This window comes from Stegastes partitus, unplaced genomic scaffold (assembly GCF_000690725.1).
Source record: "Stegastes partitus isolate 25-593 unplaced genomic scaffold, Stegastes_partitus-1.0.2 Scaffold425, whole genome shotgun sequence".
In the NCBI taxonomy this organism is placed as follows: Eukaryota; Metazoa; Chordata; class Actinopteri; family Pomacentridae; genus Stegastes; species Stegastes partitus.
This window is the reverse complement of record NW_007578156.1, coordinates 1-24,591: the sequence shown is the minus strand read 5'-3', so window position 1 is coordinate 24,591 and position 24,591 is coordinate 1. Positions and strand designations below refer to the sequence as shown.

The 24,591-nt window shown below is 41.4% G+C and overlaps 2 protein-coding genes across 2 annotated transcripts; both read left to right on the top strand.

Moving 5' to 3' along the window:
- The first annotated feature begins 3,758 nt into the window (after positions 1-3,758).
- Positions 3,759-14,292, top strand: LOC103360282 (cysteine/serine-rich nuclear protein 2-like). Its single transcript, XM_008285977.1, has 5 exons — positions 3,759-4,096; positions 7,855-8,072; positions 10,864-11,126; positions 11,208-11,510; positions 12,722-14,292. The coding sequence occupies exons 2-5, from the start codon at positions 7,856-7,858 to the stop codon at positions 13,691-13,693; spliced, it is 1,755 nt and encodes a 584-aa protein (XP_008284199.1). The 5' UTR covers positions 3,759-4,096; position 7,855; the 3' UTR covers positions 13,694-14,292.
- A 1,549-nt stretch (positions 14,293-15,841) lies between these two features.
- On the top strand, positions 15,842-23,812 carry gorasp1a (golgi reassembly stacking protein 1a). The gene is made up of 9 exons (XM_008285976.1): positions 15,842-15,980; positions 16,771-16,851; positions 17,007-17,210; positions 17,297-17,383; positions 17,734-17,864; positions 18,580-18,712; positions 19,895-20,003; positions 20,110-20,253; positions 21,043-23,812. The coding sequence occupies exons 1-9, from the start codon at positions 15,918-15,920 to the stop codon at positions 21,504-21,506; spliced, it is 1,416 nt and encodes a 471-aa protein (XP_008284198.1). The 5' UTR covers positions 15,842-15,917; the 3' UTR covers positions 21,507-23,812.
- Positions 23,813-24,591: the final 779 nt, after the last annotated feature.

The window sequence follows — 24,591 nt, the reverse complement described above, 5'->3', positions numbered from 1 at the left end:
GCTTGAGCAGAATTATAGGTGAGCTGGTGTGCTTGAGCTGCAGAAAGTGGGGAGAAGGAAGTAGAAAAAGAGGCAGGGTATTCATAGATCTGCATATTTAAAGGAAGCAATGGTTTAGAATTGCATATAAACCAATCTAAGGCAGGAGAGGATTCAGTAAATGAAAAAAGCAGCTTTGATACACTGAGAAGAGCTTATAGTCTTATTATTCTACATTATTTTAATTTCTTTAAATGTGTTGTGCACATTTTCATTACAATATAGATTGATTTAGTATTACATGTATTGCTTTAATTTTTCATTTTGAAAGTCGAGCAACATCAGGCAAAGGGACTGCTGATGAAAATCTTGCAACTCAGGTACTTTTACATTTATTTGAATTTTACTTAATGTCCATCGTCCCTTTTCAAATAAATATAAGAAATATATTGTTAAATAGAAAAAGAATAATCCATAAATTGTACTATACTTTCGATAATAAAACAAATCTACAAGATAACAAGTAGCTGAAACTGTAAAATAAATGTAGTCAAAGAACAACATTTGCCTCCGAAACGTAGCGACACAGTGGCTGACAGTAGATGTACAGCAGAGTAACACGTACATTAAAACTGCACTCGAGTAAATGCACTCAGTTACATTCCACTGCTGTTTTCAGGAGCCTTGAAACGAATCTCTGAACACTCACTGAAAGCCTATCACAAACCTTTAAAAAGCTAGAAGCCTGATAAGTAACTGCCTGAGACATAAATACCAATATTTGCTCATTTGGATGAGTAAACCTGCAGTCAGAAAGAGAGAGAGAGAGAAAAAAAAGACCCACCACCGCTGACGTCAATAAAAAACTACGACAATAATGATGACTAAAAGATGCTGACAATACTGCTGCAGATGAAGGCGAGCGTAATGATTCACTGCCTTTCCTCTAAAATAGAAGCAGTCGGGCTATATTTGCCCTTGCGACCATGGTGACCACTGTCAAAATATGACATCAGAGGCTATGTACAAAGGAGCCAAGTCATGTGTACATGTGACATTTCCAGAGGCGCTGTGGAGTAAGACATCAAAGATTCAGAGAGAGGGAGGCAAATCCATCCATCTATCTATCCATCTATCTATCTATCTATCCATCTATCTATCTATCTATCTATCTATCTATCTATCTATCTATCTATCCATCTATCTATCTATCTATCTATCTATCTATCTATCTATCTATCTATTATCCATCTATCCATCTATCTATCTATCTATCTATCTATCTATCTATCTAGTATCCATCTATCCATCTATCTATGCAGCATGTGGCTCCAGCTGGCACCTGACAGGTAGCTCCACCTGATACCTCCTGTTATATCCAGGAAAACCGAACACGGCCTTTAAAAGAGGGTAAATCCCTGCGATAGTATCCACAGGAAGGAAGGAGGAAGTGGGGCAGAGTTTCACATGCCCGAAGCTTTGTCAAACTTTGTCAGTATATTGCTGTATGTGGGACATCGCTGGCACAGCTTGACTGAGAAAATGGGGCCACAAGAGCCGGTGGCAGCAACCTGAGAGGCAGCCAGAATGTAGGTTAACTATAAGTTATGTAACGTGGACTGTGGACTGCCAAACAGTTTGCTCTCGCTGTTGTCTGACTGCAGATAGGAGACAGGATCATTTGTCAGACACAGAATATGACAATGATAAAGAAAGCAGCTGTGATATAATCAATCTGCACTGGGGTGCAATTTGTCATTCCTTTACATGACATGTGAATGGCACTAAAAGAGAGAGGAAAAAGAAAAAAGGTGCAGAAATCAGGTCGTGAGTCTGGGTCAGTTTGATGGCTGCAGTGATACAGTGAATAAATACATTACATTGTGATTGCATGGCTGTGTATTTACCACTAAAAATAAACACTGCAGTGCCACTCTGCTCAAGTGAAGTATTAATTTTCCTCCGTGACTCGCCTCTTTCTCTGTCAGCGCTGCACTTAGTGTGTCCTGAAAAAGGCTGACACATTTAAGGCACCGCATGCAACCAAGTCACACTGTGCTCGGTAAGAGCCTGCAAAAGGAACAGGAAACTCCAACTGTATTGCACAAATGTATTTTTGTCCAGGCAGTGTGATTGTACTATAAATAGCCGCGAAGCCTCACGTAGCACTTTGATCATGCGTTATGAGTAAGTCACAGCAAGATCTGGACACGGGAGGATACACAGACTGGATGCACCTTCAGGCTGTAAAATCCACCGTATATCACACATACAGGCTCAGATCCGTTTTTAATAAAAGGTCAATCCTTGTTATTTATGTGCTGTTTCACTGTTTTAATCCACACTTGTCATCCCTGGTGTTTACTCCCCACGCAGGTCAGCAGAGGAGAAGCACACATGCAATGCGCTACAGTGACCCCAGTAAAAGTGGGTCACATTCTCGCAACACACTTCCAGTGAGGTCGAAACGAGCCGTCCCTCCTCTGGCCGCAGAATCTGGACCAAACAGATATTTAGGCATTAGTTTTTCTTTGACTTCTCTAACCGTTGCGTGGAAAGGGTCAAAGTATTTTGGGCTTGTCCGTCTTTCCGTTCATCTGTCTGTCCATCTGTTAATCTGACGCTCTGTTTGTCTGCCTCCCTGAGCCGTGAGCTTCATTTTCCTCCCAGTCGGGGACGCAGAGTAGCCTGTGATTATCTTTAAAAGCAGAGACACTGGAATGTTAATCCAGTCAGTTTACTTTTTCCTCACTCACTAGTTTCTTACTGATAAAAAAAATTAAATCAGTCTGGAGGGTTCAAGTTGAGTATGTGTGTAGATAGACTTTAATGTAAGGCAACATCTGTTTATAAGAAGCATAGCATGGAAGCAAGGAGGAGGATTTCTTCTTTACAGCTGGGGGCTTTACGACCAAATCCATAATCCTGTGCATCTTTCAGCCCCTCTGCACTGCAGGGAGTTTCCTGGAGTTTAGGAGTGTCTCAGTACGATCACCACTACCGAGAAATGACAAAAGAACAGGAGTCATATTACAGTAAAATAACATGAATTCCAAGGAGCATGTGTCACCTTTAATAGGTGTCTGATCACCTTTTTTTTTTCTTTTTTTACAAGAGGCCTGAAGGTAATTTACACAGACACAAAAGAGCAAACAGACAGGATTTCAGTGACAGAATTAATTTTAATTTTCTATAGGGTTCTCCACTGAGATTCCTTTGTTTAATTGGTTATAAATTACACGGGGGGGAGGAAGGCCCAGTTTACATTCTCCAAGACTGCACACGTGTCCCAACTCGTTCATAAATGTGTCTGATTGCTTTTTCTGACAACAATCACCAGCTGGAGGGTTTAAAGGTCATTCATTTAGCAGCACATCACTGGTGGTAACAGCGCAGTGTGAAGGCAGCAGACAGGAATCTGTGGGCAGCAGTGAGAGTCATGAGCGTCTCCCGCCTCTGCGTGTGTCACCGTCTGCGTCAGGACAGACAGGGGAGCCCAGAGAGGACCGAAGCGACGCAAGAGCGATCCCTGCAACGTGCGTACAGCTTTGTTGGGCATTTCTCTGCGATTAAAATGCTAAAAATGGCATTAAACTTGGTGCTTGAGCGCCGGTGAATGCTTTGAGAGGCTTCAGTTGAGGGTAAAAGTTGAAAATGGCTTCATTCTTATGCTGGCGTGTTTCAATTTTGTTGTTTTTTTCCTCTTACGGCAGGCTCCTCTAATTATAAAACGGTTAAAAGAGATGTAAAAGCGTCATAGTTGTTTAAATCGCTTACATAAACACATTGTCGATGTTTCACGAAGCTAAGTATTACACAGCTATGATAATGTTAGTTTATATCAGACTTTTTCGAAGATTAGCTAGCTAGCAGGACCAGTGTGCGCATGTGCAGTAAAACGGCTCAGTTCCGGGTTGTGAACTATCTTGTCGCTCGGCTTCGTGTCTTCGGCAGCTCCCAGCCAGTCCTCTCATGTTCACACTGGTACTACTGTGTAGCTGCACATAAACACAGGCGGACACACAATGCTCAGCTGGCTGGAGAGACGACAAGACCCGTAACTTCGTGTCAATTTCAGCCCCATTTTTGTCGTCAGCATGCTGCCTTTTACTTCTTGGTGAGTAACTCATTAAAACAACCACTGTCTGGGTCACTGTCAGTCATGTTTAGCGCGTTTTACTTGTATCACTTCGCTTTACGTTGAATTACGTACGTGTCGGTGAAATGGGGCTAATTACGGAGATGCTAATGTGTGAAATTCACACTGACACGCAGCTTAAAAGTAGTTTAACGTTTGAGAAAACTTGGACGACTCCGCGGTGTGAGCAGCAGGGGAAGTTTGCTCCGGTTTTAACTGTGTCTGTGCTGTAAAGAAAGCGGGGAACAGTGTTGTCATTGTGGCTGACATGACCGTCGTGAGTGTGTGTGTGTCTCCCTCCGCCAGAGGTGAAGAGGTCAGCTGCCTAATGACTGTTATTATGGCAAACAGGAAAGCAGTGCCGCACTGCTCCAATGAAAAGCCCGTGTGACATCCGCGTAACATTCCTGCAGGGATTTAAAGTGTGACTGCACACAATAGTGAAATTATTACTAACTTATAGTAGTTTGTTTCTGCTGTTTGACCACCCCAGAATAATATAAAACTACTAGAAAATGAAAATAATAATACAAAAAATATTGGCAAATATTTGCAAAATAATTGTATGTTTAAATGAATTATTATTAAAAAAAATTAAAGGGTGCAATTTTACAGTCACACACTGTAAAAGAAAAAGAGTACTATTTGTCAAAAGGGTTTTTTCATGTGGACATTATTTACACTTCAAAAAAAAATTAATTTACTGTCAGCATATATATCACTATTATTTTCTAGACTTTATCTGTAGTTTACTAGAACGGGGGAAATCTGTAAAATACCAGCTAATTTTTCCTTTTTAATTAAAAAATATATACATTTTTTTTAAATTAAAATAATGCTAAATATGTGGGAAAATAAATTTTTTTTAAAAGCCAATTATAATACAGTGAAAGTTGTGTAGTTTTATGGTCACACATTGTAAAAGAGCAACTCACTATTTGTACTTTTTTTCTTTTTTTTTTAATGTGGACATTATTTACAGTTTTGACCTTTGTTTTTATAGTTTTTCTTTTTTGACTGTCAGCATGAAAATTAGATTTTTCAAATGATTTTAGTAGATATTGTGTAATTTAACAAAATGGGGAAAAAATCTGTAAAATACTAGGTAATTTTTGTTTTTTTACGCAATTTTTCAGTTCCTGATATACATTTTTTTCTGGCAAATGTCTGCAAAATATTGACATTTTTTAGTATATTTAAAATTTATTAATGATTTAAATACAGATTTTTTAATGTGGATATAATTTACAGGAATTAACTCTGTTCTTACAGTTAGCCGGTAAATTAATAGTTTTTCTCTGTGATTTTTCTAATAATTTTACAAAACCGGGAATGCCTATAAAATAGCACTACATTTTTCAAAAAAATACTTTTAAATACCACCATTTTCTACAGTGTATTCCTAATTACTGCTGTGCATTAATACAGTATAGTCCCCCTCTTGCTTCACGTGAACGCGCACGTGCACTGTGCTGCTGCTGCTGCTGCTGCTGCTGCTTTGAACCTTTAAATTATTGATGTGGTCTCAGCGGATACCTCGATGTACAGTGAAGTCTTTCTACCCTGTCAGATATTAAATGTAATACATGTGATGTAATTGGGACAAGAGGCAGCTATAATAATACTGCACTGCAGTATTAATTAGAAATACTCTCTTTTTTTATTTTAGGAAACAGGCATGCAGATGTTTTTCAGAGGAGAGGCATTCTTTTACTTATTCCTGTGTGGCAGAGGGCTGTACTGTGTAAACAGTGTAATAGCACTAGAAGCTGAGCTGTCTCTTGTTTCACCTCTTATTTGCTGATGGATCCAGGAAGTTGCTCTCTCCGGCTGCACACACACACACTCAGCCTCACTGGTTTAAGGTATTTGCTTACCGCAGACAATCAGAAGCCCCTTGTGTTGTGGACTCTGATTGACTGCGTGTTAGTGCAGGCCAGTGGCAGAGTCCAGCCAGTCAGTGTGCACAGAGCTGCTCAGCGCTTTATATCTGCTTCTTTTCCGACAAGAAGATATGTCAATGTTTTACTTGGTGCATGCAAATGCTGAACTGTTTCAGTGGCTCGTGTTTGTTAAACGTTTCCTCCCCTTCTCTCTCTGGGGACTGGACAGAAAGTTCAGTCAGGTGCTGCTGGATCATAATGGTGTTTACACAAGGCTGTCACGATCGTGGCATTTCAGTTGATGATTAATTGTCTCACAAATAATTGTGTTTAGTGATTTAAGTGTCTCTTTCTGTTGATTTTACGCATCTGTTCGTCTTGGATTTCTGCTGAAAATCTGACAAGTTATTGGACTCTCCTTTCCATTTGGTTTAAATGTCTAATTATGTAAATATTAGAAGTTGATCAGCTTCTCAGGATAAACAATTGATGCAGTTAAACCACAGCAGAAGAAGAATGGAGCACAAATGTTGGAAAACAAAACCTGACATATTTGTTAGTTTCATTCAGCTGTGCTTTTTTAAAACAGGTGAATGGTTATGTAAAGTGGTCCGCTGAACGTCCTGCTATCAGCCAGTTATGTAATAATTGTGACAAGCCTATGTTTACAGCATGCTCAGGTTTAAGGCTTCCAAGTGTTGGAAATGAAGAACACAAGATGTTTTCAGATTGCAAATGAATGAGTTCTGTCATGATTACTCCTCATAAAACACCCAAACGAAACTGGAGATAAAACAAATGCATACAAAACTGATTGGCCACAGTCCTGATAATTCAATAATCTGAATTTATTTAAGCAAAAATTAAAAAAAAAAACTGTTCAACTCTTGCTTCAGTTGGGAAGATTTCCTGGTTTAGCTTGACTTCTGTGATATAAAACTGAATATTTTTGGGTTTGGGATTGTTGTTAAACATTACAACTTTGGTTTTAAGGAAATCATTCTGCGTGTTTTCACAGTTTTAGGGCATCAGTGGTCCAAGCCTATAAATCAAATAACTGATAAAATATTTAGTGAACATAAAGTAACCCCTAATTAAGCAATAAATCGGACGTTCCCGCTGTATAACTTCATTTTTGGAACATGCTGTGCTTAGCAGCTTGTATTTTAACCACAACTTGACACCACACTCCTTTTCAGCATTCCTCAGGAGTTTTGTAAACTCTTGCCAAGGTTTGTAACCCTCGAATTATTCATGTTGGGATTTATTTTCCATGTTCATATCCAGAAATAGCTCCCACTTGAACCACTACACCCCCGGCCCTTAGCCTACACCCATTGGACGGCCCGTTTCCACGTATTCTTCACAAAAAAACTCAAGGAATCATTGGAATGTTAATTACTCTGCGGGGAAAAGAAGAAGAAGAGCTGTTGATTTTTTTTTTTTTTTCTTTTAAACTCTCTCAAGTTCTCAGCTGGTTGTAAGCGAGAGCAGGATTTCAGTTCACATTCGTACACTTGTGGAACATCAGTTTGTTGGATAATCGCTATCAAGATGTAATTAGCCTAAACAAATTTGTGGCTTGAAACCGGCTCGACCAGCAGCGGGAGCAGCTTTCCACAGTAAAGAACTCTCAGCTGTCATTTTCAAAAGGTGCAGCGTACATTTGTTGTCTTTAACAGATGTGGGGACACTTCATACAGTATTAATTATCATCTTATGTTCTTGGGTTAGAAGTTCTGCTCTTTAGATAAAGCCATACATCCCATGACTTTCCCCTTTCAGGTTATCGATCTGAGAATTTATAGTGTCTTAGTTAATTAAACTGGTGTTCTTTCCTTTCTTTTCACACAGAATGTATCTCAGCCACCACAGCCAAACAATGAGGGGCATCCTTAAGAGAAAGTTCGCAGAGGTAGATGAAAATCCCGGCTACTCCTCCTCCTCCCCCTCCCCTCCGTCCTCCCTCTCCTCCCCTGCCTCCTCCGAGTGGGAGTCCGACGGGGAGGGCAGCTCGTCCGAGAACCAAGATTTCACACCTCACAGCCCTTCTTCACCCACCAGTTTGCCCAGTAAGTCACTCAAACCACCGTTTTATCCCCCTGCTTCTTTCACATAATGCAGACCTCTTCCTTATCTGCCCGTTTTCCCATCAGTGTTTTATAGGAGTGTCTCTTATCACTGTGCAGCAGCAGCAGCAGCAGCAGCACAGTTATGACCAACTGATATGAAAACGCTAACCTCAGGCTAGTTCCAGATAATATAAACACAAAGAATGACTTGCCTGTGTGTTCAGTTGTGCAGAAGATCATTTGCCTAAGCAATAGGAAGTTGTCGAATCAGTTTAAAATAGCAGGGGCTCCTTAAACAGGTCGTGTTGAATGTGTTTATTTCAATATCACAAAGTTGCACATCCCATCACAAGATATACATTCTGAGCTGTAAGGAAAACAACCCCCAAATAATCTTAAAAGGGTAAAAAAGGAACCCCAGGAGGAGCACCAGAATAGAAAACCTTGTCATCCATCTGTCTGTCCATCCATCCATTATCTATACACTACACTTAGAGACAGACAACCAAGCACACTCACATTCACACCTACGGACAATTTAGAATCACCAATTAACCTCAACATGTTTTTGGACCTTGTGGGAGGAAGCCGGAGAACCCAGAGAGAACCCATGCTGCACGGGGAGACTCCACGCAGAAACATCCCGGGTCTCCTCACTGGGACGCGAACCGGCGACCCTCTAGCTGCGAGGCAACGGTGCTAACCACCGCTCCAGAAAACATTGTCATTGTATCGTGTAAAATACAGCGAAAAACTAAAATAATAAATAGAGTAAATAAATGAAAAATGTTTAAATGTAACACTAGAGGTCACAGCTGCATCAGTACGAATGCTGATTATTACAGTGTAGTTATTGCGCTAGAAACCCATAAATTTATTACATAAGCAATACGCTGGCAGAGCGATTGAACTGTTGTATAAATAAATGAGGAGCAGATCTGCAGGATGTTGAGATACCTGGAAAGAGAACCGAACTACACCACCACACAAGAAGGCAAAACTGAAGTGCACCATATATGTGTGTAAAGGAAGCATAAGGAGAGAGAGAAAAACATGCACATGAGAGAATGTGAGAGAAGAGGAGAAGCAGAATGTCCCAGAGGGTAAAGATCCAGAATATCTGGAATGAGGCTCTGACAGCCAGAGCAGAGTGAAAGGTCCCAGGACAGCCAAAAGTCCAGCAGCAGCGGAGGGGGGAAAAAAAAAAAAAGGCTGAAAGAGAGACAGACACACAGTTTTAGACTCTCGTATGCAAACAAACAGAGAGTTAGAGGGATGTTTTCAGAAACTTTACAGTAATCTCGTCAGCAGGACAAACACGGTCTCTACTATAAGCACCAGGCTTAATAGAGTCACTGTGGAAGAGTTCAGACAAACAAAGCAGCTGAGACGAGCTTAGTCAGCTGGTCGCACTTGTTTACTGACTTTTGCAACCAGAGCTCAGCCTCAGTTATTTGTGAAGGTCAGACAATTTGTTGAAGCCAAACTGTTACAACCAAACGGTAATTTGATGGATATTCCAAACTAAACAGTCTAATTACAGTCTGGTGAACCTCGAAGTGACAGCAGGCAGACGCTGGTTTACTTCTCTCTCCCTCTCTGTGCTGCTGATCTGTCCATTGTTGCAGGAGACCCCCTTTCTTGGTATTTCCTTTGCACATGTATGTTCAACTATTGACCCTAGCAACTGTAGTGCGGCACCTGTGGTGTGTCCTCTAGTGGCCATGCAGAGACCTGCAAAGCCTGCGGCAGAGGTCAGGCACCAGGAATGACTTCTAGGAAATGTGCTTCAGGTTAAAGTAGGACTAAAGCACTCCCTGTGTACATCAAAATAGCCCTTTGTGTGTATTTGTGAAACTTCAAACTCAGACTTTCAGCGAGGAGGAGCACTTCTGGGAAAGTGTGAACATTTCTGTTTGAACCCTTTGAACTCCAAACAGTTTCTGGTTGCATATTTTGTTCCTGTCACGCTTTTATTTACTGTGGGCTCATTTTTCACTGCAAGCTAAAGTCCTGCTCTTCTATGGAAACAGAGGAACAATGGCTCGAAGTAAAGAGTACTCAGAAATGTCTTTAGTGCAGTATGACATACTTATAATGACATAAATCATAAAAAAAAAAGATTGTTGATTACTTATAAATAAAACAGAATAAACTAAAGTCAACATGTACAACAAAATCCCCAGAGGTTACCAGGACTGAAAGTTGAGATCTGATGATTCTTCCTGTTTTTACAGTTTGTGCCACTAATAAATGGTTCAATTTTGGACATTAAAAAAAAAAAAGAAAACATGCCTTTCAAACTTACCTGTAACATGAAGGGTTCAGATTTAAGACATTTAGGAGTGCAAACAAGACATTGCCATGACATAATGTCACTTTTCTGGTAGTTGCAATTTGAAAATGTTGAAAATAGCACTTCAGGATGTTTGTTTATACCTGAGTGACGAATTTAATGTTGAGAAATAAACCTTAAAGTTACAAAAACATCTCGTAAACATTAAGGCCCAGAATAACTTGAAATGAAAAGATTAAATACTGGAACCTTTTGTTAGATTTCTACTGTTTAAATAAGGAAATTTAAATGTTTTAGTCTGCTCGTTTGAAGCATTCTTTCAATTAGTAAAAAGGTTATTGTCATGTGGAATTCTTCTTTATAAATACACATCTAGAACCCAACTGCTCTGACCCACATGCTTATGTTTTACAGTATGTTGTTGTTGTCTTAAAGCACCTGATGCTCACTTTACAACTGGACTTATGTTTTTTCGTGTTTCTTTTTCACAACCAGTCCAGTCCATCCTCAAGAGGCCAAAGCTTGCAAGTGTGCAGAGCAACGTGCGCTTCGACCAGGTGACTGTGTTCAGCTTCCAGCGCTGCCAAGGCTTCACCAGCGTGCCCAGCCGTGGAGGTGCCACGCTGGGCATGGTGAGGAGGCACAGCGCCCTCCACAGGTACACGGTGGCAGAGCATGCGCTGGAACAACGGCACAGACGCAGAGAGAAGCTCAGAGAAAGGCTGAGAGAGGAACGGCTGGAGGCGCTGAAACACAAAGTAAGTGCGCTTGGTTTATTCTGCTTCTCACTGCTCCTCTGCGTGTCAGTCCTCTTACTTCAGCTGTTGTGTTGATTCCAGTTGCTCATCAGTGGGGCCATCGACCAGCGAGAGGCGGACAGGCTCACTGTGGATCAAGTCCCAGATAGCGACGCTGACATCCATGTTGGTGACGCTGAGCTGGACGATCGAGGTTTCCTGCAGCCGTTCTCCTCCAAACAGCGACAAGCTCTCCTGCAGGCAGCAGGGGTGAAGCACGTGGACAGGGAGGAGAAGAGGCAGCTTCACGACTTGAGACTCTCCAGAGAGGCCTGTGGATGTGACTGTCAGGGCTTCTGTGAACCAGAGACCTGCGCATGTAGTCTGGCAGGCATCAAGTGCCAGGTACCACACTTGTATAAAGTTAATCTGGCCATGATACCGTCGTCCTCAGATGTATTCATCCCCCTCCACTAAAGAAAAGGCAAAATTCACAATAGTCACTCAAATAACTAGAAACTGGAAAAAGTAATAATAAATAAAAAATTTGCTAAATTATAATTTTGTGAAATAAGACGATGCTTTTGAATTGTGTTTGAAAAGAATAATTTAAAAAATACATGAAAAAAAACAGTCCCGGACAAATTAGAGCACTTTGCTGATGAGCAGTGAAATCAGAACACCTGTCAACAGGTGCAGAAGTCTGACTGAGAGTTACAGAAAGCACCTGATGGCAGTGATTGGCTCAAAGGGTTGTTCAACTAAATATTAGTTTATGGGTCCCATCATGCTTGTTTTTAAAAAATATATATATTTCCGTTGAACCACAATTCAAAAGCAATGTCATGATTGTCATAAAAGTTTTATTTATTATTACTTTTGTCAATTTCAGCTGATTTCAGTGACAGCTGTTCTTTTCCTTTTTTAACGGGAGGGTATGAACACATTTGAACATGGCTTTAAGTTACTCTAGCACACCTTTCAGGGATTTAATGTTTTATTTTCAACATCTAAAATTTGGACATTTTTAAATGTGAAACTGTAGTTCGAGGTGATTTACATCTTATATGCATCAGTCACATGTTGAGGGAGGGAAGTAACATTTACATTTGATGCTTTGTGGTTTGCAGCATGACCCAGTTTGTACTGTGGGAAACTTTCTCCAACAATTGAGACGTGACTATACAGTTTATTTACTGTAACACACAGATATCCACATTACTATTATTACTTTTAGCTAATCTTTTCAGTTTGCCAAAAAGTGACATTCCTGTCTGCTTATTTGAACAATTTCTCGACTTATTGTCCTGAATATTTTAACAGGCTGTCATGAGGTAGAATTCGATGCTCTATAATTAAAGGTTCTTTCTGTATAACCTACATGAATGTGCATCCCCATTTCCATGTGTATTGCTGTAACAAGCAGCTAATCAAGAGCCTGTTTGGTGGAACTGGTGAACATTCACTGGTATTTTGTGGAGTTCCTTTTTATTTATCAACCAGAAACACATTTCAGTTGTCTTTCAGTAATTCTTAAATTCAGACCCTGTTGTCGGCACTCGTACCTGTTTCTGTGTAGATTCTCATTTTCTCCCCTGACTCTCTTTGCCACACAGGTGGACCGCTTCAACTTCCCATGCGGCTGCACCAAGGACAGCTGTGGAAACACTCAGGGACGCATCGAGTTCGACTCTAGGCGTGTTCAGACACATTACATCCACACGGTCATGAGACTCGAACTGGAGAGGCGACTGCAAGATGAAACGCTCAGCACGGAGGAGCAGACGGGACTTCCAGAGGAGCTTCAGGAGTATGAGGAGCAGGATGAGATGCACCTGGAGCAGAGTGCACAGGACAAGAGCTGTCCATTTGGGTTTACCTTGGAGGAGGACGGCCTTCCTGTCACCATGCCCACCACTCCCTCATTCCATTTCATCCCAGAGCGGTTGGTGGTCGAGGAGAACAGCTGCAGCAGCGACATGACTGAATCCTCCTGTTCCTCCTCTGACTCTGAGTCTGGAGGATGCCTCAGCGGGAGTCCAAATCTCCCTGAAGTTGATGGAGGCTTGACCTGTGCTCTTAGTCTCTGTGAAAATGATAACTGCTCTTCTTCGTGCAGCCAGCTGAGGCACACAGAACCACTGACGCTTCACAGCAACAGCTCGGCAACTCACAGCACAACTACTGACAGTGTGGGACCACGTACAGCCAACACACTCACTGACAATATCAGCAGGACCTCAGTCACAGATTACCTTGATGAAAATGCAAATCAAGCCAGAGACATCTTCGAAGATGGCTCTCTTGAGGGCTTCCCCAACACCCCCTCCCCCACCGTGGACTATTCTTTAGGCGGATACATGGACCTGAGTCTCTCCTCCGACTCCGACCTGGAGTTCTTCGACAGCGACTACCCGTCTGGACCACTGCACAGCTCTTTCAAAGGACACAGACACCCAGACAGTTTCCGCCACTTGCAGCTGTGCAGCTCTGTTAATCTGCCACAGTACGAGTCGAGCACCCACCTCCTGGAGTCCCTGATCGGCCTGACTGACCCGAGCACAGAGCAGATATCCAGCTTTTTATAGCTGATTTAAGGAATCCTTGTGATATAAAGAGAAGCTGTGTGAGAGAATACGATGTAAAGAGCACTGCTTTTATGTATTTGTAATAATAATTCAGTGTACAATGAATGATTGATAACATATTTTTGTCTAGCTGGATATTTTTTCTATTGCCTAAAAATGATTTGCCTTTCTTTCAGAGAAACCACACTTGAGTAATTAATATATGTCTTGTTTTTTATTTACTAAACCTAAACAATGATCTCTGACGTGCTATTTAATTCTTTTTTTCCTCATGACAATGTTTTAATCTGATGGATGGAGGGTATAAAATGTCATGTCGGTTTTAAATGTCATGTTATCCAAAGTCAAGTAAAGGAAGAGCCAATGCAGAGTTACCATTTCTAGAGCATATTGTTGAAAGATATCAATAAAAACACCTGTATTCTGCTGGAAGGTAACGACATGTAAGCAGGTTAATCCACTTTAACTCCAGCCTCCAGGTTGTGAAGGATTTATATTGACTGCCAGGTTCGCTGTGGATTATCTCTTATGTGCTTAACAGTATGTTTAGAATATCTCTGTGTTGGAGTAACAAAATAAAACTTTTTTTATTTATTTAATCACTGGTTTCATATTCGTTTGGTAATTGGGCTGCAAGGTGGAACGATGGCTAGCACCGTCGCCTCGCAGCAAGATCGCCGGTTCGCGTCCCAGTGAGGACACCCGGGATCTTTCTGCGTGGAGTTTGCATGTTCTCCCCTTGCAGCGTGGGTTCTCTCCGGGTTCTCCGACTTCCTCCCACAGTCCAAAAGCATGTTGAGGTTAATTGGTGATTGTAAATTGTCCGTAGGTGTAAATGTGAGTGTTCTTGGTTGTCTGTCTCTAAGTGTAGCCCTGTGATAGACTGGTTACCTGTCCAGGTGAACCTGCCTTCACCCTGAGTCAGCTGGGATAGACTCTAGCCCCCCATGACCCTAGTGAGGATTAAGCGGTGTATAGATAATGGATGGATGAATATCAAATATTGATTCTTAGAGAGACTGGGAAGACATGAAGTAGTTGGAACATGAGTAAAGCTTTATTTGCTTTACATTCAGTGGCTGTATGATAATAATTTCATGAAAGTGGCTCATGATCCTCTGATGGCTGAGCTGGGAAGTAGATCTCAAAGTTTTCTTTTGGCTTCTGTTATTATACACAAGTATTATTCGTTTCAATCTCTAGTATCTGACTTGTTCTAGTGTAGGTATGTCTGATGATGTGATTTCATTAGAATTGAAAGACTGGCCCAAAACAAACATAGTGTGTTTGACAGGTAAGTGTTAATAGCTGGAATGTGTACATTTGAAAAGCTTTTTACTTTTTTTGTTTTTTCACCAGTGAGCCATCACAATAATAATATATTAGAATATTTCTGGGTCCTGCTACCCCTCTATGACAGTAATCTTAACATGTTTGCAGTGTGAACAAATAAGACATTTGTTTTGCAGTTTCCCCCTTTTTCTGACATTTAATAGGCCAACCAATCGATTAGAAAATAATCAACAGATTAATTGAGAATGGAAGTAATTGTTACTTGCAGTCCTAAGTTATAATAATATGTTAATTGCACTGTATGAGGAACTTGATGTTCTAGCAAAAATTCAATATAACAGTGCAGCAGATTGTTTTTATTTTTCATTATGGATAAAGTACTAGAGTACTTTATCACAATAATGATGACTTAAAGTATGACAGCTAGTCTGCATTAGCAATAGCAAGACCCAAGAGCTGGATCACATAAATAGATGCAGTTGTTTTTGATAAAGGGCAGGCTTTCTTTGTCAGGGCAAGTCAAAATTATCTGCTATGAAAAAGCTTTTTTTCAGTACACGAAATAGCGCATATTTCTGCATAGATGTCATGGATGTTGTTAGCAGTAGCCTCATTAGCGCAGCTTCTTTATATAATACTGGCAGAAAAACACGAAGCAGCTCTTAAACCATTTAAAAATAACAACAAAATAATTATTAAAATATTTCACATTTAAAATATTCAATAGTTGTGCAAATATTATAGATTATAAAATGATTATTAATATAAATTTTGCTAGCAAAGAGGTGTGCGCATGCGTCCGTGTCCCTGCTCGACGGCAGCGATGCTCGATTGTTTTGGGCTTCAGACAAGATGGCTGCGATGTGTCAACCGTGATAATTCTGAGCGGTTATTTTGTTATAACAATAATATTTAAGTGTTCCCGGCAGAAATGGGTTTATCTCAGAGCTCAGAGGCATCCGAGGGAGGGACGTATGGATACCATGTCCACGGGGTAAGACTTCTGAATTTAGTCCGCTTGTTTTGAAAGTGGAACAGCGTGTTCAGCAGCTTATCATGACATGTTAGTGAATGCTAACCGACGGCTAGCTCAGTGGTCACGGCAGACCCGCCGGTAAGACCTGATGAGGTGGCACTGTGTACCCGCTGTCTCTACTGGACAGTGGTATGCGACAGAGAAATGAGTTTATTCACTGAATTCGTGAGAAATTCGCTTGAATTGCAGCTTGTAAGTTGCCTGGAGGAAAGTCTTGCAGCAGCACCGAGTCCACTAAGCTTCTGCAGTTCTAAACGTGAATCTGTAGTCATATCGAGACTAAATAATTCTCGGAAAGAGGACTATTTTAAAGAGATGAAGGTTCACTAAACGTCGATGAATCACTTCACTTCAACGTTGTCATGCTGTAGCAAGATTTCGAACAAGTGTGTGCTTGATTAAATTGGATTGGTGCTGAAATGATTAGTCAATTGCCTGATAAATCGATCATGAGAGATCAAACATTCAGTGGTTCAAGATTTCCTGCTTCTCTCTGCTTTGAGTTTTGGACTTTTTGTCAGTCAAAATGGTTAATTTTTAAGTTACACAGCCCCTGGAGACTAAACTATTAAGCAAATATGTGGAAGTGAATTCATAATAACAACTGGTAGTAAGTGCAAAGAGCTGTGATTTAGATCCTCTACAGATGTGCTGGCAATTATTTTATTTTTCCAGATAATGTAGCATAACTGTATGCAAAGATGGTGCTTCATAAGTTATATCATGTTTCTTGTGTTGTTTTTGACAGGTGCAGCCAAATTCTCCTGCAGAAGGTGCCGGACTGCAGCCCTTCTTTGACTTCATTCTGTCTCTTGACTACAAAAGACTCGTAAGTTTACTGATAATCACATAATGAGAATTTACTAGTCATCAACCATCAATTGGTCATAAGTAAACTGTGAAGGAATGTGAAAACAGAAAGTTAACACATGAGTTATTACTAGATTTAAAACATTTTAAGCTCTTTTCGTTACTGTTTGCCAGAATGAGGAAAACGACCTGTTAAAGGAGCTCCTGAAAGCTAACATGGAGAAACCGGTGAAGATGGAGGTGTACAGCACCAAGACCACAAGGGTCCGCGAGCTGGAGGTGGTGCCCAGCAACATGTGGGGAGGTCAGGGTCTGCTGGGGGCCAGTGTTCGCTTCTGCAGCTACCAAGGAGCCAATGAGAACGTTTGGCACGTGCTGGTGAGTAGCATCGTGGAGGAACGATGAAAACCGATTGGCTTGTGCGTGATATCAGACTTGTTTCATGAAGCCTCTCTCTCTCGTAGGACGTGGAGCCCAGTTCGCCGGCTGCTCTGGCAGGACTTCAGCCTCACAGTGACTACATTGTTGGAGCAGACCAGGTGTTGCAAGATGTAAGACTTGTTTTAAAATCCCCGAGTTCATTACATGTTTTGTTCAATACTTGATCATATTTAGTGTATTACTCGTGCATGAGGGAATAACTATTTAAAAGTCTGTAGTTAATTTAGGGCGCCACCATAGCTCACCTGGTTGAGCTGGCGTCCCATGTATGGGGCTATAGTCCCCAATGCAGTGGTCATGGGTTCAAGTCCTGCTCACGACCCTTTGCTGCAGGTCCTTCCTCCATTGTTGTACCCCACTTTCCTGTCTCTCTCTCTGTCCTATCTAATAAAGCCGAAAGAGGCCAAAAAATATCTTAGAAAAAAAAGGCTGTAGTTAATTCAAAGTTTCTTATTTGCAGTCTGAAGACTTCTTCTCGCTGATTGAAGCCCATGAAGGGAAACCCCTGAAGCTGCTGGTGTACAACACACAAACAGATGTCTGCAGAGAGGTGGTGGTGACACCCAACGGAGCGTGGGGAGGAGAGGGCAGGTACAGAACAACACAAACACTGTTCATACCAATACATTTAACCTCCAATGGGTTCATACCTGTCCTTCATTTTACTTTGCATTTGGAACATTCTTCCTCCACTGGTGTTAACATTTTATTATTAGACAACTAACGCCACTCTTTTGGCTTGAGTTAAAAGCCACATAAAGAGAAAGGTACATGCAGATGGATTCTTTTCTATCAAACTAATCCTGTTAAACCTGCTAGTGGTAGACAAACTCCTTACTGGACGTCTGTGCTGTTACAAGTTGTACAGCATGAATTAATGTCTTATAATGTGCAAACTGTCAATCATTAGTCTCCAAACCTACACTGGCTCCCCATCAAAGAGCCTTTTTAAAATCCTCCTCCTCACCCACAAAGCCCTCCACAACCAGCCTGCTCCTACTTCACCAGCCCGCTCCACCACTACACCCCCTCTCGTAACCTCCGATCTTCTGATGCCCACCTCTCCACACCACCTGACACCAAGCACTGAACCAGGGGGGACAGAGCTTTCTCTGACGCTGCCCCCCACCCTCTGGAACTCCTTGCTTTTAAATGCACTCAATGCTTTTTGCTTCCTGCTGTTGTTTTTTTTTTGCATGTTGTTTTTATTCACTGTGCAGCGTCTTTGGAAAAGCGCTTTATAAATAAAATGTATTATTATTATTATTATAACTGAACTCACACCGACTGAAATGTTTGTTCTTAGTTTGGGTTGCGGCATCGGTTATGGCTACCTGCACCGAATCCCTGCAAACCTGGAAGTATCGCCCGTGAAGCCTCCCACCCCGGTCCCAGAGGAGGAACCTTCTCCAGAGCTGCCCACACATGGATACACGGAGGTAAAGGTTTCAATTAGTAGCTGTGTTCCCGTATCGTGTATTATACGCACATTACAAAGTATCGCTGTAGATAAAGGTAACAGAAATGGCATTGACGTCCTCAGGTTTGCCAAGAAGTTTTTACACTTGGTGGTTTTTGACTTCTTTTAGAGGAGTTAATACACATCACAGGAGACGGAAACATCTTTTCTGAATGAGTTCTGATTTACCCAACATTTAACTCAATCAGCTGTTTCTGCTTCTTGCGTTTTTTGGGGGGGTTTTTTAGACTCTGCACACTTTTTTATTCACGTTTCTGTGCTGAACCTTCACCGAACAAATATTTTCGTACCAAGAGAAGCAATGTGGGTCATTCCTTCTTGAATGATCCAAATCTGGTAAAAGTTTCCCCCTCTGAAAGCATTCAGACTGTGAATATTTCCAGAGTTCCAGGCCCTTGAAGTCCATATTTGATCTGTAGGTTGTGACACCTGGATGGATGTAGAACTGATCTGGTGTCAGTTTCTACCAGAACTCAGATGTGTTCTTCCTCATGTGTCTATCTGGTGTACTGATGAAGTTCTGAGGCTCAGAAATGATGGAAAAAGTCCATTAAAGTGATAAATCTGGAGCCTCCTCTCTGGACTTCACGGGCCTGGAACTCCTCAAACAAGTTAAATTAGCCGCATGTTAGCCCAAACAAGTAACATTAGCAGCTCTGTTAGCCCAAATACAACGTTAATTTCTTCTTTTCTGCTTCTTTCGCTGACGTCATGTCCAGACAGCGTGATACATGTCCAGTACCAGCTGACATGAAAGAATGATTACAACTGTCTGGAATGAAAACAACTCCTGAAGACTTGTCGCTATTTTTCTGTCATCAGTGGCCAAAGTTTTGTTTGTTTCTTCTTCTTTTTTTTTTTTTTAGCCATTTACAAACATCAGTTTTGGGTATTTTTGGGCTTCTACTACTTTGTTTGTTCCAACTATTTGTAATGTAGCCTGTCGTGCAGACACTATGCAGCCTCGTGTTTTCCCTCCAAAGCATCTCAAACAAGTCACATCTGCATTTCTTTTATTTCTTGCAACATTTTCAAAAGTTCACTTCAAATTGACAGTTACATGGAAAACAAACAAAACAAAGCAAATTCTATCATTTGAGAAGCTGGAGATGTTCACCATCTATCTTGTGTTTGCTTCCAGACCCCTCTGATGGCAGCTTCAAGCCAGAGTGAAGACTTGTTAGACCTGGAGCAGGTCACCCTGGAGGAGGCTCCGTTACCTCCACCCATCCAGAGAGTCATGGACCCCGGTCAGTTCAGACACTGTTTCCAGTAGTTTTATAGGACGAAGGCCGTGGTCTCCTCAGTGTCTCACTGTGTTCATGAAAATCTTGTGTTTTTTTTATTTTTTTTTAGGGTTTTCTGATTCTGAAGTGGCAGCGATGAGCCCCGATCCTGCAGATTTGGTGGACAGGCTGGATCTGTCCATGTCCTCCATCGACATGACCAACACGTCACTGGCTATGCACGAAGAGAAGGACAGCGAATTATCTGGTGTTGGTGAGTTGACGTGGTAGCACTTCCCAGCAGGGTCCAGGGTCCTGCCTTAACTGATAATCTGCCCTGTTATTAGTTATCAATTAATTGATCAAATGAATGAAATCCAGTTGATGTTTTTAGTATCCTGATGAAACCGGTTATTATCTCCTGATTGTGTTCACTGAATAACTAAAAGAAGAAAAAAAGTGAACACTAGGTTCCTAATTTAAAAATGAATTGCCGAAAAGAACAATTTAAAATCTCTTCACAGCGGTTTGATATCAAATAATTGTTGTACCTGATCTACACAACAAAGCTACTTGTTCCCTTTGCTGCTGATGTCCACAAATACTGTCGCAGTGACTCCATTAGTCCAGTTAATGTGTCACTGTTTACTGCCACCACTAACTTGTATTTATACTCATGCATTTTAACTGAAAACATGATCTTTTCCTAAAATTCAGAAAGTAGTTTTGGTGCCGAAACTGAACCGAACAGGGAGTGAAAACTAGGCTCACATTTAAAGACAAAAAACACATCTGACATGAAACCCAGGCCTCAGTCTCTTGAGTGAAGGTCCTCCGACTTACACTCCTCCACCCCAACCAATCTCCTTATGTCAGCGTCCAGTATCGACACAGGTAGCATAAACGTCAAAGGACGCATCATCTGGCAGCTTTGGCAAACTGCAGTACTTGACACCTGAGGAATACGAACGAGTTCATTGATCAGGCAAAAAGAAATAAGTTGTGTGTTCATGCAGTTCTCTCTGCCGTTAATCCTGACTGTATCTGATGTCCTGTTGTGCAGAGGAGCTGGAGGACAGCGTCCTGCTCTCATCATCAGACCAGACTGAGCCACAAGAGCTGAGCTCCCTGGCAGCCCTGGACCTCACCTCGACCCTCGCTCCCACTGAGACTCTGTCTGATTCAGGCGACCCACCAGCCGAACCATCCGACCTGCTCGCCGAGTCCTCAGACCTGCAAAGCTTCCACATTGAGTCTAGCAATAGCCAAAGTCCACCTCCGGGTGACACGTCACTTCCTGTAGAGTCTCTTGACCCTCCAGCTGAAGACCTCCCCGACCCATCTCCCATTGATCTCATCCCATCCCCAGCTGCTGACGAGTCGGCTGCAGAATATTCTCTCCCTCAAGCCGTCGAGGAGGCTCAGGGGTCGGCGGAGGAGTCGGCAGAGCCTGTAGAGGAGGCTCACCAGTGTGACCACGATGAAGAAGATCCAGAGGAGGAAGTGCAGGATTCACATTTTGAGTAAGCTTGCATCAGGCCATTCAGGAAGTACAACAAGTGAAGCTGACAATCACTACATAGGCGAGACGGGAGGGAAGACGTGCTCCGTCTCACGTTATCTTGCATTATCAGACTAGTTACACTACAGGGACTAGTTACAGCGTTGACATGGAAGAAGAAAAACACTTCCAGGCGGCGCTGTAGTAACATCTGGTTCACTTTACATGCGAGAATTCACAGTTACTGATTAATCGTGAGCCAAAAAGGTCATCATGTTCTTGCTAAATTAGATTTTACGGGTAATTACAGGTTGTTTCTGGTACACTAATGTGATACATACTTGAACACTTCCAAAGATAAATACTTTAATTTGCACCTTCGTACCCAGAACACTACCAGAGGTTTTGAAACTACTCGGCTGTTGGCAGTTTAAAGCTGTCACGGTCGTCGCAGCGGTGCAGTTTTACGTCATTATTTAAACGATAATTACTCCATTAATTATGAAACGCAGGGCACTTTTACAGTCGTTTATATCCCCTGCATTGGATTTTTAAAGGGCTTTTTTTTTGTGGAATGAGGGAAACGTTTGTCCACTTGTGCTGAGTTTAAAAGGTCTTTTTACACCAGATTTGTCGAGCATGTTTTAAACACTGTTTTTATTTAGACCGTGATCCTTTTACTGCTGTATGGTTAGATTTACATCCCCGTGTCTCCTCACCATGATCTTCCCCTTTGTAATTTCTGTGATCTATGCAACACTAGCCGCTCGCGAGCCGATAGTGATGTGAATCCAATAGAGGAGAAGCGTTGGGTAACATAGCGAGACTCTGGCTGAGTAGCGGTCGTTCTTTCTAGGGGGTGTCTTTAATGTTTTTTTTATCGTCAACGTAGGTGCTCGTGTGTAAAAAATAATGAAAAGTATTTTTGCAGATATTTTATCAATGGATTGTATGTTTTATTAGGAATGAGTGCAGAGTCTTTTGATGAATGTGAAATGGGTGAATCTTCGATGGTTAAACAATCACTTGACTTTAAAAAAAAAAACCAAAAAAAAGACTCGTCCCTTGTTTTTCTTATTCCACACTCATCAGCTGAACACGTTTACAACATCCACGTATGATCCCCGTAAATCTGTCTCTGTTAAACCATTCCAATTTATTTCTTTTAATGCCTAAAATATACATATTTCACAAATTATTACAACAAGGGATATTGCAGAGTTATGGCCTAATTATCCTGCTTTTGGCCAATTAGTGCTCACTCGATGCCTCCCCTCCCCCTCCCCCTCCCCACTATGGCGTTACACACACTCGGCATGGCAAAAAAAATAAAAAAATCAACTCCAGAGAATTTACAATGAAAAGATGTTTTGTTCTGCTGCTTGGTGGCACACCAAGAGAGAAATAGATGTTAGCGTTTATTTCACTTTGGTGAGTTTCCCACAGTGGTTGAATGTTCATATATTCTCCCCTTCAAGTTATACTGAACTTCCTATTGAATCTAAATGAAATATACATTAGGAACAGCCCTCACTGTCATCAAAGTCACTGCTCATGAGCCAAACACAGAGCATGTAAGCATGAGTTATTGTTAAAGATATATACCTTATATATAATTTTCCCCCGATTGCTAAGATGACTTGGACGACTACTAACATTTTTCAGACTAAACTGCGACTTCTGGGTTGCAGTGAATACGACAAAATGCAAATTTTTATAACATCCGAGTCAAATAACCTCCATGGACCATGAATGTGCTCTAGGTAGGGATTTGGAAAAATAACTGTTGGTTGTTGTTTTTTTTAAGTAAACTGTACAAGAACAAAATAAAACTGCTGCAAAGTCATTTAAATCAAAAAAAAATGAAAAAAAAGTTGTACACGTATTTACAAAAAAAATTTAAACATTCATTCCATTGAGAACAGCACAGCTAAAAAATGAAAGACAAATACAAGTGCTTCTGTCGACGAGGTTCAAGCTCTGCGATAATTAGATGTTCAAGTTAAGATGTGGACAACAGAACGGACGAGGGTTTCGATTTGAGGGGCCTGTGACGCTACCCGGAAGAGACCAAGTGTGCTCCTACGAGACAGGTGCAGAGTGTTTGTAGAGCGAGGACAGTTTCTGGAATGTACTAGAACAAACAGTCTACTACATCCATGTGCACACACACACACTCAGACACAAACACGAACTTCAGTCGCTTCAAAATAAAATGCCAATCAAGAGGGGAGGGAAGAAAAAATAAACAGCAGTCAAAGATCTTTAAAAAAAAAAAAAAAAAAGTGGAGACCTGGAGGAAACAGAGTCCGTTCTTGAAACTGTAAAAAAAGAAAAAAAAGAAGAAGACAACAGTATGGACCACTGATCTCCCAGGTGTCTGCTGTTGGCTGCGCCGCCGGCCTGTTCTGCTCAGTTCCCTATGATACACCACGAGCCACCTCCTCACAAAAATTTTCACTGGGTTCTCATTGATTCTGCGACTCTCGACCACACGACGGGGTTTTAGGGGACTACATGTCAGAGGTGGGTGGTGGTGATTGGCAAATGACAAAGAGTTCTGGTTTTTTAAAAAGTAGGACTTTCACGTGGACTTCTGCCTATAGTGAAGCGTCAAGTCCCCGCCGCTCTTCCAGATAAAATGTTTAACTGTTCGCAGGTCCATGTTGGGATCTAGAACCTGGATGGAGAGAAGAAACAAACGGGTCAGCAAAATGAAGGACGAAGCTGTGCTACTGACAGGACGGATCCATAAAGGTTTGACATGTTTAAAGGGGAATAGACAGTATTGTGAACAGTTTATAAAAAGGAAAAGTTTTGCTCAAATGTTTAAATCTGCAAGTTTGGTGCATTGAAGTGAGGAGGAGACGTCTCGCTCAAAACTGATTTTGACAAACAGTCTTTACAGATGTGCATTCTAAAACTGCATCCATTACTTTAGTTGGAAATGATGACGTACAGGAAACATTTAAACTGACAGATATCAACATAAAACTTGGCGAGCTCATTACCTATGTTGAAACAATTATTTTCTATATTTCAAGTTGAAATTGTAGTTTTTAAAATGCAAATGAGAGATCATCATTATCATCCAGCAGCAGGTTTGAAAGG

Coding starts and splice junctions, on each gene's coding strand:
- LOC103360282 (XM_008285977.1), top strand. CDS start 7,856: ATGTATCTCAGCCACCACAGCCAAACAATGAGGGGCATCCTTAAGAGA. Junction 8,073..10,863: donor TTCACCCACCAGTTTGCCCA/GTAAGTCACTCA, acceptor TTTCACAACCAG/TCCAGTCCATCCTCAAGAGG. Junction 11,511..12,721: donor TGGCAGGCATCAAGTGCCAG/GTACCACACTTG, acceptor TTTGCCACACAG/GTGGACCGCTTCAACTTCCC.
- gorasp1a (XM_008285976.1), top strand. CDS start 15,918: ATGGGTTTATCTCAGAGCTCAGAGGCATCCGAGGGAGGGACGTATGGA. Junction 20,004..20,109: donor CCAGAGAGTCATGGACCCCG/GTCAGTTCAGAC, acceptor ATTTTTTTTTAG/GGTTTTCTGATTCTGAAGTG. Junction 20,254..21,042: donor CAGCGAATTATCTGGTGTTG/GTGAGTTGACGT, acceptor CCTGTTGTGCAG/AGGAGCTGGAGGACAGCGTC.